The sequence below is a fragment of the Notamacropus eugenii genome, chromosome 2 (assembly GCF_028372415.1).
Source record: "Notamacropus eugenii isolate mMacEug1 chromosome 2, mMacEug1.pri_v2, whole genome shotgun sequence".
Classification (NCBI taxonomy): Eukaryota; Metazoa; Chordata; class Mammalia; order Diprotodontia; family Macropodidae; genus Notamacropus; species Notamacropus eugenii.
Genome location: NC_092873.1, coordinates 56467123 through 56485904, shown reverse-complemented (window position 1 = coordinate 56485904; position 18782 = coordinate 56467123). Strand labels below are relative to the sequence as shown.

Genomic DNA, 18782 nt, shown 5'->3' with positions numbered 1-18782 from the left:
TGTTCTGGCTTCCTTTCTGTCTCCACAATTTTGTAAACATAGCACACATGTGATAAACGTCTGTTGACTGACTTCTCAATCCCATGCCCTAACTGAGGATATACAACAATGCTCTCCTCTGGCTTTTCTATTCTCTCTCTCTGTGTGACCTCCTCGGCTCCCAGGAATTTGTTTAGCATCCCAGATGTATAGACAGTCTAGTCTCTCCCCAGAGCTCTAGAACTGCATCACGAACTGCCTCTTGAACAGAGCCAATTAGATGTTGCATAGGCATCTCAGACTCAACATGTACATTATCTTTCTTTTCCCCCCACATCAAATCTTAGTCTTTCTATGTTTATTTCTTCTTTCGTTAAATATAGGTCATTCCTCTGTTCAATAAACTCCAATAATTCTCGATTGTCCTTGGGACCAAAAACAAGCAGCTCTCACTTTACAACCATGTTTTGACCTACTTAAAAATATAGATTTAAAAATTTTTTATTTTATTAAATATATCCCAGTTATAAGTAATTTTTTAAACATTCATTTTTAAAAATTTTGGGCTTTAAATTATCTCCCTCCTTCCTGTCCCTCCTCCACCCCTTGAGAAGGCAAGCCATGTGATATTGATTATCCACGCAAAGTCATGCAAAACGTTTCCATATTAGCCACGTTGCAAAAGAAAACACATTCAAGAAACACCAAGGAAAATAAAGTTAAAAAAAAAAAAGAATGCTTCAATCTATATTCAAGAGTTCATCCATTCTTTCTCTGGAAGCCAATAGCATTTTTCATCATGAATCCTTTCAAATTGTTTTGGACCATTGTCTTGATCAGAGTAGCTAAGTCTTTCACAGTTGATCACTGTTACGAAGCTGTTGCTAAGATGTTGTGTACAACGTTGTCCTAGTTCTGCTTGCTTCGCTTTGCATGAGTTCATATAAGTCTTGCCATCAACCTTGCCTTTGTAGCCTTATGGTCCATTATTCCTTTACCGGTTCATGTAAGTCTTGTCATGTTTTTTTCTGAAACATCTTGCTTCATCATTTTTTGTACAACAATAAGATTCTGCCACCTGGTACCTCAGAGTTGTTTTATTTTGCCTTTCTCTAATCAATAGTCATTTAGAGCATTTTTTTCACTTGACTATAGATAGCTTTGATTTCTTCTTCTGAAACTACCTGTTTCTATCCTCTTACTATCTATCAATTGGAGAATAACTTTAATTTTTTATAAATTTGACTCCATTACCTAAATATTTGAGAAATGAGGCCTTTATCAGAGAAACTTGCCATAATTTTTTTTAATATTGCTTTATTGTCTATGGTACCTTTTTAGTAAAATGTAGTTTCCCTGATTATCTCTTTCAATTTGGTCTATTTTTAGATTTCTGTTCCTCACTGAGTGTGTGTGTGTGTGTGTGTGTGTGTGTGTGTGTGTACACACACCCACAAATATATACATACATATACATATATACACATACATATACATATATATGCACTTTTCCTCTTTGAACTAATTCCATTAAGAGTGAGATTCAAATATTGCCTGCTGCCCTCCCCCTCATTTTCCCCTCCACTATAAAAGATGTTCCTTGTGCACCTCTGTTGTGTGAGAAAATTTGCCCCATTCTACCTCTCCCTTTCCCATTCTCTTGGTGCATCCCTCTTTCTCACCCCTTAGAGATCATCCCAACATGGTTGACTCACACCCATGCGCTCTATCTATGCAGACTTCTTCTAACTGCCTTAATAATGATAAAGTTCTTAGGAGTTACATGTATCATCTTCCCATATAGGAATGTAAGCAGTTTAACCTTATTGAATCCTTATGATTCTTCTGTCATGTTTACTTTTTTTATGCTTTTCTTGAGTCTTGTTTGAATATCAGATTTTCTATTCAGCTCTGGTCTTTTTGTCAGGAATGCTTGGAAGTCTTCTATTTCATTAAATATCCATTTCTTTCCCCCTGAAGAATTATACTCAGTCTTGCTGGGTAGATCATTCTTGGTTGTAATCCTAGATCTTATGCCCTCTGGAATATCATATTTCAAGTCCACTGATCCTTTAATGTGGAAGCTGTTAAATTTTGTGTGATCTTGACTGTGGCCCCATGATATTTGAATGATTTATTACTGACTGCTTGCAATATTTTCTCCTTGATGTGGGAGCTTTGGAATTTGGCTATTATATTTCTGGGAGTTTTCCTTTTGGGATCTCTTTTAGGAGGTGATTAGTAGATTCTTTCAATTTCTATTTTACCCTCTGGATCTAAGATATCAGGGAAGATTTCCTTGATAATTTCTTGAAATATGATGTCTAAACTTTTTTTTTTTTGATAATGGCTTCCAAGTGATCCAGTATTTCTTGATTTATCTCTCTTTCATCTGTTTCTCAGGTCAGTTGCTTTTCAAATGACATAGCTCATATTTTCTTCTTTTTTTTTTTCTTTGACTATATTTTATTGTTTCTTGAAGTCTCATGGAATCGTTAGCTTTCACTTGCCCAATTCTAATTTTTAAGCAATTATTTTCCTCAGTGAGTTTTTGTACCTTTTTCCACTTGGCCAATTCTACCATTTTAAGGAGTTCTTTTTTTTCAGTGAATTTTTGGGCCTTTTTAAAAAATCATTAGAATAATTCTGTTTTTTAAGGTTTTATTTTGTTCAGTACTTTTTGTGCTTCTTTTACTAAGTTGTTAAATCTCTTTTCATAATTTTCTTGCATCACTCTCATTTCTTTTTCCTTTACCATTCTTATCTTTTTCTTTAACTCTTCCAAGAATTCTTGTTGGGTTTGAGTACAACTAGCATTTTTCTTTGAGGTTTTGGTTGTAACCATTTTCTCATTATTGTCTTCTTTTGAGTTTATGTCTTGGTCTTCCCTGCCTACCTTTCCATGGTCAAGTTCTGTTTTTGTCGTTTGCTCATTTTTCCAGTCTGTGTTTTTTTTAACTTTCTGTTAAAGTTGGCCTCTGTTCAGCTGGGGGAATTAAAGGACGCTGTCCCAAGCTTTAGGCTTTATCGTGCTGCTGTTTTCAGAGCTACTTCTGGGGGTGTGCAAGTTTTTAGTGCTTCTAAGGTGATATGATTCAGAGAGAGGTTCTGTCACTGCTCCTGTGCTCTACTATTTAAGTAGGAAGAACCCGGATCTTCTGTAGCCACAAATTCTAGTGCTCCTCTTGGTACTGGAAGCATGACCAAGGCCCTTGCTCCCTTGTGATCAATCACAAGTGCTCCTTCCTTCTCTGGAACTGTGACTCAGAACTGCTCATAGGTAATAGAGTCACCAATCAGTGCCACCTGCACCTAGTGCCAGCAAAGGGCCCCTTGTAATCTCTTTTTGACCAGTTGTCCAACCCCCTTTCCATCTCTGGGCTCAGAGTTTTCAAACTGTTTCAAACACTGTTGTGGTCACCTCTACAACCCAGCCCTGGTGCTGCTACCTTGCCCTGATCCCTGGAGGCACAGAACTCTCCTCCGAGAAATCCTAAGTTGTATTGGGCTGGAAAAATGTCTCCCTGTGGTCTTTCATTGGCTCTGCTGTTCTAAAATTTGATTTGAGGAATTATTTTAAAGTTGTTTGGAGGGGAATGTTGGGACAGGTCAGCTGCCTCTACCTGTCATCTTGGCTCCACCCCTCCTTATACTGACTTTGTGGTTATTTTTATATCTACTCATATGTTTCCTCTATTGGAATATAAGGATGGCTTCATTGTTGTCTTTCTAGCCCCTGTGCCCAGTCCAGTGCCTGGCATACAGAGGCACATAATGCTTGCTTCTGAGTGATTAACTGGTCCTCCTGTCAAGTTGACCAGCCTGTCTTTTTCAAGAGCCCCATTCAACAAGACAATGACATTCCCCATTACTTTAAGTTCTAGGCACTATCCTCCCACCCTAGATAGGCACAGTGGTAAATTAGAGAGTGCTGATCACCTGATGGATGTAAGTTTCAGTCCCAGCTCAGCCACTTACAACTTGTGTGACCTTGCTCCCACTTTCCTGGCCTTGGTATTCTCCTCTGTAAAATGGGGGTGGGTGGGGTGCACTGGCTGACTTTCAAGGTCCCTTCTGGCTCTAGATCTAGGCTCCTACAATTCTACTCCCTATAGGACCCATCCCAGGTGGAAACTGGACAAACAGGAAGGAAAGCTTTGCTTTTCTATCCAGGGTTCCATTTTTATGGAAACTGAGGCTCTGAGTGACTGGCCTGCCAAGTCATACAGCTGGTGAATATCAGAACTCAAATCCACCTTCAAATCTGATACTCTTTTCTCTCTTCCATATGTGGATGGAGGTGATGGCTTTCTATATGTGATGATTTGAAAAGCACCCTAAGCCCAGCTGCTGACGAGTGCTTATAAATCCACCATTAGAGAGTCATTCCTTTGGCTTCAAAGTTATTTCTCTTTAAAACTACAACTACCCTTGCACCATTATCATCAACATTACAGTGAGGCAATAGCTGCAACCTGGAAGGTGACCGAAGAGGATGATGCCCAGAATTGTTGGAGAGGCAGGAGGAGTGGGAGAAAGGGGGCCCAATGGGGTAACTCAAACAGCCAGATGCCAAGATGAGGGCATGAGGCATCTCCCCTTCTATTTGGGAGTTGCCTTTTCAACCTTTCTGATGAAGGTCTGGGGACCCTGTCCAGAACCTCCCCGGGTCAGGAAAGTTTATGTGACTGATTAATCAATCAATGAATCAGTATGAAATAAGTGCTGATGCTATGTTAGATACCAGCAATACAAAGAGTGAACTGGACGAATTCTGAATTCTGGAGCCCAAACACCTGGGTTCCTGCCACCCCTGGGGATCCCTGGACTCATCATCTCCAGCAGCTGCTACTGCCTCTCCCTCCCCTCCCCTTTGTTGTCAATGAGATCATGTGTAAATCAAGTGAGATCCCATGCAAAGTCCTTGACAAGAGGGTCATGGATTTAGAACTGGAAGGGACCTAGGAGACCATCCCATCCAATCCCTTCATTTTACAGATCAAGAAACTGAGGCACAGATCAAGAATCGGAGCACCTTCTCCGCAACTTTTACCTCAGGAGAGGGACCCACCTGAGTCTCTTGAGAGGTCAGGAGACCTCCCCGGGTACCTCATGAGTCTGGTGCCGGACTCACCCCCAGCCACTGCCGGAAGGCTGTTTAGAAGACTTTTCTTTGGGTGAAAGCTTCCGTGGCGCAGGGAGTGGGGGGGTGTGGATAGGGTGGTGGGGTGGGGTGGGGTGGAAGTGACTTGCCCTGGGTGTCTTGGGTGGGAGTTGAACCCAGCTCTTCCTGACTCCAAGAGCACATTCACATGATGCCTCTCACGATACAGATGATGCCTGTCCATACACTGACAGATAAGCACATACATGTACAAAATGCACACGCGTCTATCTTCCCAGATGCCCTTCGATGTACACGATTGCACACGTGAACACAGAGGCACGCAAACACCACATGTGTATATGTGTGTGCAGACAAGCACATGCATGTGCAAGTATGTATGCGTGTGATTTGTGTATGTGTATCGATATTTTATCATATAGGCACATACACATATCAAAACGCACACACAAGCTATCATTATTTTCCAGACTGCGTTTACAGTCACTTCACCTTCCTGAACCTCAGTTTTACCCTTTGGAAGGTGAGGGTATTGTCTCAGAGGACCTCTGCGTTCCTGGTCCAGGATCTTAAGAAAGCCTAATGAGAATAAGGCGCCTGGCCCTTTAAATAGGGGCGTGGTTGGAGCCTCTGGTGGGGGGGAAGAAAAGCGGAGGAAGAGAAAACGGAAGTCTTCAGGAGGGCTCTGCGCATGCGTGCTACGGAGGGGGCGGGGCTCTTGGCCTGTGACCGGAGAGGGTGCAGGTAATACGTCCAGAGGGAGACCAGAAGGGGGGGGAGGCGTGCGTGGAGGGGCGGGGTGGGGGTGGGGAGCTTCCCGGCTTCCGTACCCGGTCCCGAGGGCGGGAGGAGCGAGTGGAGGCTGCGGGTCTGTCCGGGCCGGCGGCGCCCTGCCCTAGGGGCTTGGGGGGCCGCGGGGGCGGAGAGAGGGGCGCAGGGCCCCTCCCCAGGTTAGTGGGGCCCGGGGGCGGGGCTGGGGAGCATCCTGACCGGTCCTAGGTAGTGAGCCTCTCGGTGAGAGTAAGGACAGGTAGCGAGCCTCCCGTGCGGGTGAGGAGGACAGGTAGTGAGCCTCCCGTGCGGGTGAGGAGGACAGGTAGCGAGCCTCCCTGTGTGGGTGAGGAGGACAGGTAGCGAGCCTCCTGTGCGGGTAAGAATGACAGATAGCGAGCCTCCCGTGCGGGTGAGGAGGACAGGTAGCGAGCCTCCCGTGCGGGTGAGGAGGACAGGTAGCGAGCCTCCCGTGCGGGTGAGGAGGACAGGTAGCGAGCCTCCCGTGCGGGTGAGGAGGACAGGTAGCGAGCCTCCCGTGCGGGTGAGGAGGACAGGTAGCGAGCCTCCCGTGCGGGTGAGGAGGACAGGTAGCGAGCCTCCCTGTGTGGGTGAGGAGGACAGGTAGCGAGCCTCCCTGTGTGGGTGAGGAGGACAGGTAGCGAGCCTCCCGTGCGGGTGAGGAGGACAGGTAGCGAGCCTCCCGTGCGGGTGAGGAGGACAGGTAGCGAGCCTCCCGTGCGGGTGAGGAGGACAGGTAGCGAGCCTCCCGTGCGGGTGAGGAGGACAGGTAGTGAGCCTCCCGTGCGGGTGAGGAGGACAGGTAGCGAGCCTCCCTGTGTGGGTGAGGAGGACAGGTAGCGAGCCTCCCGTGCGGGTGAGGAGGACAGGTAGCGAGCCTCCCTGTGTGGGTGAGGAGGACAGGTAGCGAGCCTCCCGTGCGGGTGAGGAGGACAGGTAGCGAGCCTCCCTGTGTGGGTGAGGAGGACAGGTAGTGAGCCTCCCGTGCGGGTGAGGAGGACAGGTAGTGAGCCTCCCGTGCGGGTGAGGAGGACAGGTAGTGAGCCTCCCGTGCGGGTGAGGAGGACAGGTAGCGAGCCTCCCTGTGTGGGTAAGGAGGACAGGTAGTGAGCCTCCCTGTGTGGGTGAGGAGGACAGGTAGCGAGCCTCCCGTGCGGGTGAGGAGGACAGGTAGCGAGCCTCCCTGTGTGGGTGAGGAGGACAGGTAGTGAGCCTCCCGTGCGGGTGAGGAGGACAGGTAGTGAGCCTCCCGTGCGGGTGAGGAGGACAGGTAGTGAGCCTCCCGTGCGGGTGAGGAGGACAGGTAGCGAGCCTCCCTGTGTGGGTAAGGAGGACAGGTAGTGAGCCTCCTGTGCAGGTAAGAATGACAGATAGTGAGCCTCCCTGTGTGGGTGAGGAAGACAGGTAGCGAGCCTCCCTGTGCGGGTGAGGACAGGTAGCGAGCCTCCCTGTGTGGGTGAGGAGGACAGGTAGCGAGCCTCCCTGTGCGGGTAAGAATGACAGATAGTGAGCCTCCCGTGCGGGTGAGGAGGACAGGTAGTGAGCCTCCTGTGCAGGTAAGAATGACAGATAGTGAGCCTCCCTGTGTGGGTGAGGAGGACAGGTAGCGAGCCCCCCTGTGCGGGTAAGGAGGACAGGTAGTGAGCCTCCTGTGCAGGTAAGAATGACAGATAGTGAGCCTCCCGTGCGGGTGAGGAGGACAGGTAGCGAGCCTCCTGTGCTGGTGAGGAGGACACGTAGTGAGCCTCTCTGTGTGGGTAAGGATGACAGCAGGTATTGAGCCTCCTGGTGCTCAGGTGCTCTTCCCTCGGAGCCGATGGAGTGTCCATCCAGCCAAAGAATTCAGGCCTCGCCCCTATGGCTGTTAATCCCTGCCTCCATGGTCTAAGAGAAAATCCTAGGGATGGAGGAGCAGCTCAGAAGAAGGAAAAGCTTCCTGGGGGTGGGAGGGGGGGGTGTTTGTTTTTCACCCCTGCCCCCCCCATAACTTTGGTGCAGGGATCTTCCATTGTGGAAACTCCTTCCACCTGGGGGGGGGGCACTTTCTCCATAACTTTTACTTCAGGAGAGGGCCCCCTCATTCCTCCCCCTACGTCCCTGGAGAGGTCAGGCGACCTCCTTGGGGGCCTTATGAGTCTGGACCTGGACTCTGGCCACTGCCCCACAGGCTTTTCTTTGGCTGAAAGTGCCCGTGGATCCTCTTGCATCTGCCCCCATCCAGGCTCAAAGGCCCTGTTTGTCCCAGGCTGATTGATCCAGGTGGATCCAAGGATATGCTTGGCCTTTCCAGGACCCTGGTGTAAAACGTAGAAGGTGTATGAGAATGAATGAACAAGGAAACCTTTGGGACTGGGTCTAGGCCAGAGGGAGGCCCTGGCATCAGGTGGAGGCTGGGCCATCCATCTCTCATTGGGTCCACTTCCAAGCACTACACTCTGGGGAAGGACGTGGGCAAGCTGCAGAGTTGCTATATTTTGTCCTTCGATTCACGGAAAAGAGAAGAGATCTGAAGCCTCCTGTGTATGTGAGGCCTGACTCTTCTCATTGGAAACCCCAGTTCAGATTGGGCCTCTTAAAGGAAGCCTTCCTGGAGAGCTGCTAGTCACCCTTACCTTCCGGAATGGATTTTTGTACATCCTTGGGTCTTAGACTGTTTCTTGCACCGGGAGACCGCAGTCTCCTCAAGGGCAGGAAGCGTTTCCTTTTTTTTCTAGCCCTCTGATGAATGCTCACTTGCCCCCCCCTCCATGCCACAGGCCAATAGGATTCCAACTTAGGTCTCTGATCCTGACTGTCTTTTCTCCTGTTAAATGGCACCAGTCATACCTGCTTCTCCTCATCAGGACCACGGAAGTATCAGTCCAACTCTAGGTGAGGAAGTTAAGGCCCCTGAAAAGAGGGGAGTGGCACCTCTGGAGTCAGAGGGTGCTGGGCGAGGTGTCAGGTGCACAAAGATGGAGTAAATCAGTGCTAATGAGCTCCCACACACCAGGAACCACTATACAGCAGTCAGAGGACCCAGGAGGGCCTTCCTCATGGAGGAGGAAGTAATGGGGCACCTCCCATTCTTTACAGTTTACAAACTGCTTTTACGCTACTCTCTTTGTCCTGGAATATCTGGCAAGCAGTGCCACTGAGACATGGGCCAATTTTAGAGTTGAGGAAACAGATTCAATGAGGATAATGTTCACCCTATTCTGGGCCCCTGAGTAGGGTCATCAAGAGAGAGCTCTCAGGGGCCAAAAGCAGGGCTAGTGTGGGCAAAGGCAAGAGATGGTATTGATGGCAGGAAGAGGCCTAGGTAAGCCAGCTGAGCTTTGGCAGACATGCTTGTGAGTCCGCAGTGTGATTATCACACATGTGCATGTCCTTGTGTGTATTGTGTGTGGGTGCCTGTCTTTGGCATGACCTGTGATTAGAGGTGTTGGGCCAGTGTGTGCCCTGAGATACGTTCAGAGGGTATGTTTGTATGAGTATGGCCAGGGCTGGCCATGGGGGCCTGTCATCAGGGAGGTCAAGGCTGCTCTATCTCTTGAGCTCCTCTGGTGTCTGCGCTAAATCTGGCACCAAGATGGTGGAACCAAGGACTACCCAACAAGGCTGCCTACAGAGGGGTGCACAAATAGTGCAGGCTACTGCTTCCATGCCTGCTGATCCGTAGTGGGATCAAGCCCTTTCTAGCCTGGGTGAGGTCGGGAAACCCAGCGTTAGAACAAGAACATGGTGAGGGATGGAGACCTGGGGAAGTCTGGGGGGCATCTAATCACTTAGTATCCTGGATGGTTGGTGAAAACAGTGAGTGTGAATGGAATCAGGTAGAGAGCCCAAGCCAAGTACTGGTGTAGCAGAGACAGTGGAACTAGTGATGATGTTCAAATTCTGACTGTCCCTTGCTTGTACCAGGCCCCGAATGCCAGCATAAGGAGCTAATGCTTCATGTAGTTGGCAGCAGAGAGCTCCTGAAGGCTTTTAAGAAGAGGAAGGACATGGTTTTTCATTCCCTTCATTCTTCCCCATTCTCTGGGTCTACCTAGGACTCTGTCTCAACCCCACAGCCCTTCCTTCCTTGGCTCGGCCATCTGGACCCACTTGCTGCCCCTCAATCATTTCCCATTTTTGACCTGCTTTTCTGCTTCCCTCTGGGCCAAACTGCAGCCCCCACCAGCTCCATTCTTAGCAGGGAGATGAACGGATGCCCCTGGAAGAGGTGATGAAATGTTAGTGGCTGCCTGTGCTTGGCGGAAATCACTGATGCTCAATTGTCCCATTTGTCTCCTCCTGACTCTCTGTTACTTTCCCCAGCAGCTGCTCCAGGCCAGGCCTTTACTCCTGAAGTCTTTGCCTTGACCCCTTCCCTGTACATGACCTCTCCTGCTGCCTAGGAAGCCTAAGGTGAGTGTGGAGGAGTTATGTGAGGGCTGAAGGCTGTGGGCAGAGAAGAAGGGGCTTCCCAAGCTTAGGCCTCTAGTCACTTTCCTTTATAATTCACTTTTTCACATCTCTGCCAGAGTGTTCTATCCCATCCCCATGTCTGATCATTTCATCCCCCACAGCTTACTGAATATAGAAATGCCTAGCTAGCCTGGCATTCAAGGCCCTGTACAATCCATGTAGAGCCTACCTTCTTGACTTTATCACGTTCCCCTCCCCACGTTCCCCCCCACACCCACACCACCACCACCCCCCCACCCGCCATCCAATTGGACTCCTCATTAGTGCCTCATCTCACCTCCTGTTCCCTACCTCCAGGCCTTTGCTCATTGTTCCACATGGGTTTCCCTGTTCCCCTAGTTGTGCCTACTGCCTTCTTAAGGACCTCCTCCTCCGTCCTCGGACCTCCTAGCCTTCTTTGTTTGACTTTTCCTGTAGGCTGCCTAACTTTCTGATTTCTCTAATTCCCCTTCTGTGTTCTGTAGGCTTGTCTCATCCCTACTCAGCACCCAATACAGTGATTTGCTCATATTAAGAACATAAGTGTTTATTTCTATTCCACTGAGAGCTGCTTTCTGGGAGTTTCCAGTCCTAAGTGGACCTTCTGGTGCGGGAGCTTTGTGTGAGCAGAGACATGGCAGAGGCTGTGTGCAGGAGCTAGGGAGAAGGCCGTTTGGGGAGCAGATGTGTTTGTGGGATAGGATGTGTGGAAGGCCAAGGCTGGACTTGGTCCCGTATTTAACAGAGCATCTCTGGGGAAAAAATTCTCCTTGGTCATAGGCCTAGAGCGGGGTGAGATCCCAAAGGGCAACTAGGCCAACCCCTTCTTTTTACAGAGTCCGAGGCTGTGAAGTGACTTAAGCCACAGACCTGAGAAATCATCACATCTAAATCCCTCAGTTTCTAGTTGGGAAAACTGAGGCCTGGAAAAATGGTGACTTAGAATCATAAGATCAGATCTCTGCAGCTGGGGGTGACTTCATGGGCCATCAGTAACACCCTCAATTTACAGAGGAGGTTGGTTGGCCAAAGTCACATGTCAGCAGGGTCAGGCGAAACACAAAGGACAACATTCGTTTTCTTGGGGAAGGAAAGTTAATGGGAGTTGACACCACAGGTACAAAAAGAATCCCTGCCCTCAGGGAGTCCACTATCTTATACACAAGCTATACACTGGGCAAAGAAGAAATAACCAAACTAAGGGAAGGCACTGAAATTAGAAGGGGCTGGGGAAGGCTTGCTGTAGGAGGTGGGGTTTGAGTTGAACTTAAAAGAAGCCAGGAAGTAGAGGGAGGATGTTCCAGGCATCGAGTAGCCAGGACGCCTGTGTCAAAGGATCTAAGACTTTGTTTCAGGGTGTGAGAAGCCTGGAAAAGTAGGAGGGGGCCAGCTGTGAAGGACGTTGAATGCCAAACAGAACATTTTGTATTTGTTACTGGAGGCAATAAGGAGCCACTGAGGTTTATTGAGTAGGGGGTGATGTAATTTAGGAAAATTACTTTGGTGACTGAATAGAAGTGGAGAGAGACTTGAGGCCAGTAGTCAGACCCCCCCCCCCCCCGCCTCCCCCCCAGCAGTAACTTTGCAACGACCAGTTCCTACCTCATAGATCAATCTCATTTCCTTTTCATTGGAGAGATCAGGGGAAGGCAGTATGGTCTCTCAGCCCGTCTTTAGCGTGTTCTTAGTTCTCTCCTGCATGACGTGTTTTTCAGTAGGCTAGGGGTATAACTAATTACAGGGTCACATTTAAAAATGAAATTATATGTGGTTTGTAAGCCTGAGCAAGAGTAGGGAGGAGGCTGGTGTAGTGAAGGTGTTATCAGCCCCATCAAGTAGACAGTGTTTCTTAAGCTTTCACATGGGGATATTTCATCATCTGTAGGCTGGGATGCAGAGCTTAGTCAAAGATTCTGAAGGGAGGGGTCCCAGCTTCTTGGTGGAAAGGATTGGGCTCTTCAAAGGCTGCTGTTTAAAAAAAAAAGTGTCACAAAAACTACATTGCAGAAATGACTTCTCCTTTATTTATTTTTTGAAAAGAGAAATCAGTTTGGGAGTTAGGAAAGCAAGCTGCCCAGGTGGTCAAAGGCCCAGCGTGAGGGCCAAGAGGACTCAGGTGACCACCCTGGACCAGAGACAGGAGCAGTGGGCCAGGAAGGAGGAAACCGGGCTGTTTGTGTCAGTGTAGCTTGTAACTCAACCAGGGACCTCACCTCAGTGAAATCATGGAACGTAGAGCGGACCAGGTCGAACCCCTCCCTGGCCCGCTCCTTAGGCTTCCTGGTGGATTGGAGTACACACAGTAAACCATTTATCATCATCAGCATAAAGAAACCATTTCTTAAGTCCTTAATTGGGTGGGATAGATGTTGTATAACCTGTACTCCTTGGGCCTGCCCCGCCCCCCCCACCTTCCCCCACACACACACTGGGAGTCTTTGAGGGCTCCCAAGGAGGTCCAGCTCTCAGAGGTCAGTGCTGCTTCATCTCTAGGGAATCTCAGAGACACCTCAAGTTGGGGAATTTAGACCAGGAGGGACACTGACCCTGAGTGCCATGGCTGGTTGGATGGTTGGCATGCAGCCCTCTGCCCTCGATGATGGGTGTTTAGCTAAATGTCATAGTGGTGGGGAGCAGAGAGGCCAGCTCATTTAACTCAGATGCATACAGCTGTGCAATCAGGTGGCACAGCTGTAGGCCCCCACTCCAGGATGGAACGATTGGGGTCCCAGGATCTCAGGTTTAGAAGTGGAATGGACCTGGCACTGTCAGAGCAGACAGAGCCTCATCTTTCATCTGTTTTTGAGAACATCGAGACCAGCAAATAGGCTGCTGGAGGAAAGATTCTAAGTGACTCCCTAAGGGACCTTGGGGGGGCCCTTTTGGGCCTCTTTGTAAAAGAAAGGGGTTGGGCTAAATGGTCTCAAAAGTCCCTTCCACCTGTACATCTGTGATCTTTTGACCCTCTTTAAATAGTAGGACAAGTTCTGAAGGTTCAGCCTTCTCTGGAAGCTTTTGTATGCGGGATATACTGAGGTCTGAGAGCTTAAAGCTGCACCAAGACTTTTGGGACAGTTTGAATGCAGTATTGACAGCCAAGTTTACAGACTGTCTAGAAACTATATGGATTCTTAGCATCCCTTTGTCCACTGTGCTACCCCCAACAGTGCCAGAGTGGAAGGGGGCATGAAGGATTGAGGGCCCCCATTTGTGGTTTTGTGTTTCACAGACTGTGGTGGCCATAGAATTCATGCCCAATTGGCCATCCTGCTAGAGATGACCCTCTTAGTGTGCTTAGCCTGGCTGGTCCTAGGAAAGCAAACTTGGACTGTTGTTGGGGACGTCCTTGAGCTCTGCCCAGTATGGTAGAACTTATCTGAACCTATGGACCTCCAAATGTAAGAACACAGAACTTTACCCCAAACCTTCTTAGACTGGGAGGGATGTACAGCTATGTGTGGATGTAAATATATGCATTCTGTCTGTGTGTGCAATAGAGAGTATTGCTACCTATAAATAATTTGCAATTTACTTTTTTAATGCAACCCTATAATTAGTTGTGCCCTTAGCCCAGTGAAGGATAGTCTCGATAAATGTGAGTCAGGAGATAGTGATTGCCTTTTCCAACCTCTCCAAGCCTAGTTCTGTCTGTCTCTTTCTGTCTGTCTCTCTCTCATCCTTTGTATGTTTGGGGTTTTTTTTTTCCATATATACAGATAGGTAAGGTACAGCAGGTTTCTCCATGCTGGAAAGACTGAGGATGGTTGTAGCAGCTGTCCAAGACTCTTTCTGGGGATCAGCTGAGCTAAGTGCACCCACAGGCTCATGGCCAGCAGGCTGGCCCCTTGGGGATGAATTCTGTGGCCATGACAGCCCCTGAAACCAACAAAGCTATGAAAGGGACCCTCAGTCCTGTAGGGGCCTGCCACCTCTATGTTGTGGGGGACAGAATGCTTGGAAAGGGGCTGAGGGCTTCAAGATCTAGACCATCTCTACATCTCACTGAGGCGATATATGTGCACACGTGTGCACATGCATGTGTGTCTATACACATGTATATGTGTGTCTCAGAATGTTTCCTCTGAACCAGCTTCCTCCTCTAGCAAAGGCTGAGAGAGAGGATGGGGTGAGGCCTGCCCACAGTCACCCAGAAGGCACTAGAGGGCTCTTCCTCATAGCCACAGCATGCCTCTCTCTTCGGCCTGTTTCCTCCTCATGTCCTCAGTAGAGGTGGAAAGCCTGGGTCCCAGCATCCTAATGACTCTCACTTCATTTGTAAAAGGACTTGTCTTCCCCCTCCCCCAAGGTCCTCCTCCTCTCCAAAGCTATGATCCTGTGACCTCAGTCACCACCATCTTAGGACCAGGGCATAAATCTTTTTATTCTGGAAACTCACCTGTCCACCCCATACATGTCCACACCCACACATAGTCTTGATCAGTCTAGGTTAATTAGGTAAATGTCTGTCTGGAAGTAAAACATTAGAGGTGAGAGAGGGGAAGATGACAGCTTCCATATGGCCTCTGGTACACTGCTGGTGACTTCTCCTGGCCTGACCCCTCCTCCCTTCCCCTCTGTGATCTCATTCACCAGTTCACACATACTGACCATTTCCTGCTTGGGTAGGACTTAAACCATGTATGGCATTCTGAGGCCGGAGGTTGGGAAGTGCTGAATTTGTTCTGGGTGTGGGATTTGTGAGGCCGTACCAACTTAAAACTTTCAGTGACCCCCATGGCACCAGGGGAGGGTGGGGCTGAGGGAGCAGTGGTAGAAGGAACAAAGGTAGTAAGGTGCCCGGGATCACTCAGAGATGTCTTACTTATGACTAGGGAAGGTATTGATAACAGTGTGACCAACTTCAAAGAATTGAAATTTGGTAGGATCCCAGGATCACAGTTTTAGATCTCAAAGAGATCTTTGAAGCTGCCTAATCTGAACCTCTCCTGTGAAGGATGAGGAAACCAAGGCATCTCTTGCAGATGAAGTCACAAGCCTGTAGTCCAGGCCTTCATTTTCCAGATGCAGAAGCTATTCAGCTCTGGTTTTACCAGACGTGTGAGCTCAGAGATGTAAAATGATTTGTCTAGGGTTTCCCAGTAAATAAGAGACTGAGATGAGATTTGGACCCAAGTCTTCCTGACTCCACACTGTTCTAAGAGAAGCTTTACTTAGCCAACTTGTTTGGAACCTAAAAACTGCAGTGAATTTAATTTGAGCGGTTTCTTTCCTTTCTTTGAAAAAGATCCAAAGAGAGAAAACAGACTCCCTGTCTGGCCCTGTCTGAATGTGGTGATCAGAAGCTAAGATGGCAAGTGAAGTTGATCCTGAGAGTGAAGAGGCAGCCCCCTCACCTCTCCTCGTAGGGGAAGGCCTGGCCCAAGCACTGGAGGCTTCACTCCCCAGACTCTCCTGCATAGACCTGGACAAGGACCTAGAGTTCAGAAATGAGCTGGTAAGAGCTCAGGCTGTTGTCGAGAAATGATCATTGATGTAGCAGAGTCTCTGTGTGGAGTGCCTTGCTTTTGGAGCTCTGCTGATGATAGATGGTTACGTTTTTGTGACCAGAGGATACATTCTGGCAAAACGTCTGATCTTGGCACTCTGGCGGCCAAGGAACCATGAAAGGTGGCACAGGGCACTTTCCCGCTGCTTCCACTGTAGTGCAGTGATTGGGACCTCTCCTCAGTGTCAGGAGGACCTGGGTTTGAGTTCTGCCTCTGACCCATCCTGGCTGTGGGTCACTGCACAAAGCCTCTCACCCCTCTATGACCCCAGAAACTCTCTAAGACTGAGTCACAGGCCAGTTGTCAGTCTGCATCTGGGGAAGGTTCGGTTCTGGGCCTTCTCTCTATTGATGACATCACTGAACCATCCCAGGACTCACATTGACTCTTCTGGGATTGTGATAATGACCATGAGCAGAGATTTCCTGCTGTGGGATGTTGGGAGGTGGGGAGGAAGGTGGAGAGCCTGAGCACTGCTCATCTACCAGTGTATTATCAGTTGAGTATCAGAATGGCAGAGGAGGCTGGCTGTCTTGCTATTGACCCAGTTCCCAGAGGTTACTAACATTGGTTTAGCCTGGAGAAAGGAGATGAGGCAGCTCAGTCTCCATATGGGATTAATCAGGTTAGATCCCTTGGCCTGCCACCAGCCCTAGCCTAAATTATAGAAAAACCATGTTGTGACTTGACCATTCATTTGTTTTTATTTTTTAGATTGATGACAAGGAGTTTGATATTCCTCAGGTGGACACCCCTCCCACCCTAGAAAGCATACTCAATGAGGTGGGTGATGAAGGTTTTTTATTTCTGTCATGTGACTTAGATTTCACCTTTGAGCCTGTGGTATGTGCAGATCACTTTGATTAGGGCTTTACTGTGATTTCGCTTGAATGTTTCATGCTTTGATCTTCCGAATGCTTCCACAACCTCCCAAGGAAAAATATCCAAGACTCCCATGATTTATCTTAGTTACAACCACCACAGAAAAGCTGCAGAGAACGTCATCCATCTCTCCCTGCCTAGATCAGAAAGTGTGTAGGCAAAGGCTCAGGTGGTGGGAGAGGCCAGTTTGTTCCATTGCTATAGGTACACCCTAAAAGTTTAGACCAGGGACTCTAGAAACTTGTGGTCCATGAACTCACTTTTAAAAAATATTTTAATAATTGTACTTCTGAGTAATTGACTTCCTTTGTGTGTAATTTGCTTTATGTATTTAAAACATGATTCTGAGGAGTCCATTGGTGTGTCTGTGAGACTGCCAAGGGGCCCAGGACATACACAGTGCTAAGAGCTCCTGTACTGGAGGGAGGTCTCTGTGCCCCTTGGAGGAGGGGGATTCTCTAATCAAGTGCTGTAGGCTGGGGGCATTGACCCTGTCTTTTCAGAGTTTCTGATGAATGATTCTGATGAAGTCTGAGTTGTCCTGCTTTTGGATTTGCAAATCTGAAATCGTAGAGCTGCCAGGAGGCATGACAGGATTCAGAAAAGGTCACCCAGGCTGAAAGGTTAAATGGACCAAAATGAAGTTGTTAGTGTGGGTCAATGTAAAGGCCTCTATTTCCAGTCTAAACATTTACCCTAGTACAAGGTAGGGGAGATATGGCTGCCCGGCAGCATCTGTGAGAAGGATGAGGAGATCCCAGGTGACTGCTTGGCATGATGAGCAGGAATACCTTCAGCTTCTGCGTAGAGGCAGCAAAGGGTCCACTACAAAGAAGGTGAAGACCTTTTGGTGCTCTCCTCCCGCCAGTGTCATGTTAGTGCTAGCTTTGGGCCCTACATTCTGAGAGGGATATTTGCCAGCTAAAGGGTGTCCAGAGGAGAGCCACCAGCATGGAGAGGCACCAGAATCTGTGCCATAAGAGGAGAGGGTAAAGGAACTGAGGACACTGAGCCTGGAGAAGAGGAGCCTTCAGGGGGGAGGGAGCTAGCAAGGGCATGAAAGCTGCAGCCCAGCCAGGAAGTGGCTAATGCTGGATTTAAACCCAGGTCCTCTCGATTCTGAAGCCAAGGTTCTTTCTACTGCTTTGATTTACATCACATTAATAGAACCAAATAGAGCTGTCTTAAGAGCTCAACAAGGTGTCTGCCCATCTGTCAAGATCATTAAGTATCCCTTGGAAGACAGAACAACAGAAGTGGTCCTCTTCACTGACCCTCCAACAAGGCATAAAACAGGCTGATGTATGCTTGCCAAAAGTATTAGCCACTGTGATGGAGGAGACCTAGTGTAGGGACCTGCTGTGATGCCTCAGATTCTCTGCGCTTGGTGAGTCCACTTCTCCAATTTGTGAGTGACATCAAGCCCCAAGACACTGCAGAGCCTTCTGCAAGAGATCTGTAATCCCTCCACGAAGAAGCTTAGATCATTCACACAGGAAAGGTTAGATGAATGAAGGATGTCTATTGACTGGATTTCAACATGCAGCTAAATGGACACCCTGTGGACCTTGGCCAAATGTGCATACGTTTGGGGCAGATGGACAGTGAAGTTGGCCTGGAGAAGAAGATGAGGACTGTGGCCCGGATCACCTCTGGGAAACTGCTTGGCTCTTGGACTGACCCCATCCCCACAAAGGCCCACATTCCCACTACAGGCATTTTACTGGTTTTGAGGTGTGGTGGGATGTGTGTCCCATCTTTTGGGACAGATGTGTCATGGCCTCTGACGAAATAAAGATGAGAATCATATAGAGAGTGATGGAAAGGCATGTGGTGGGTGTGAACCAATGGCCAATGAAGAACACTAAAGAGGAGCGGGAAAGAAGGATGCCATAGGAGGGCTGTAGGGCAAAGAGAAGATGGAATGGCCATGTGGCAAATCCAAGGAGGACCACTAGAGTCTGTCTTCATGGGAAAGCGGGAAGGGGTAAGAGGAGCAGGTAGCCATAGAGACAGAGATACAAAAAAGAGGAGTAAGTAGAAAGAAAGGTGTCAATGAAATATTT

The 18782-nt window shown here is 48.5% G+C and overlaps 1 protein-coding gene across 8 annotated transcripts in view; it reads left to right on the top strand.

Annotated features, from left to right (window-relative positions):
- The first annotated feature begins 5820 nt into the window (after positions 1-5820).
- The window catches only part of VPS8 (VPS8 subunit of CORVET complex), a 163310-nt gene continuing 150348 nt past the window's right edge, over positions 5821-18782 (top strand). For 4 of the 8 annotated variants that reach the window (XR_011973980.1, XM_072640416.1, XM_072640421.1 and 1 more), the window contains exons 1-4: positions 5937-6054; positions 10199-10288; positions 15573-15782; positions 16549-16617. Coding sequence is in view for 7 of the 8 variants with exons in the window: in XM_072640416.1 (XP_072496517.1) it covers positions 15636-15782; positions 16549-16617 (216 nt within the window). In the remaining variant the exon portion in view is untranslated. Of the gene's footprint in view, positions 5849-5936; positions 6055-10198; positions 10289-15572; positions 15783-16548; positions 16618-18782 lie in introns of those variants that run through there. The other 4 variants (XM_072640418.1, XM_072640419.1, XM_072640417.1 and 1 more) reach the window with 4 other exon arrangements.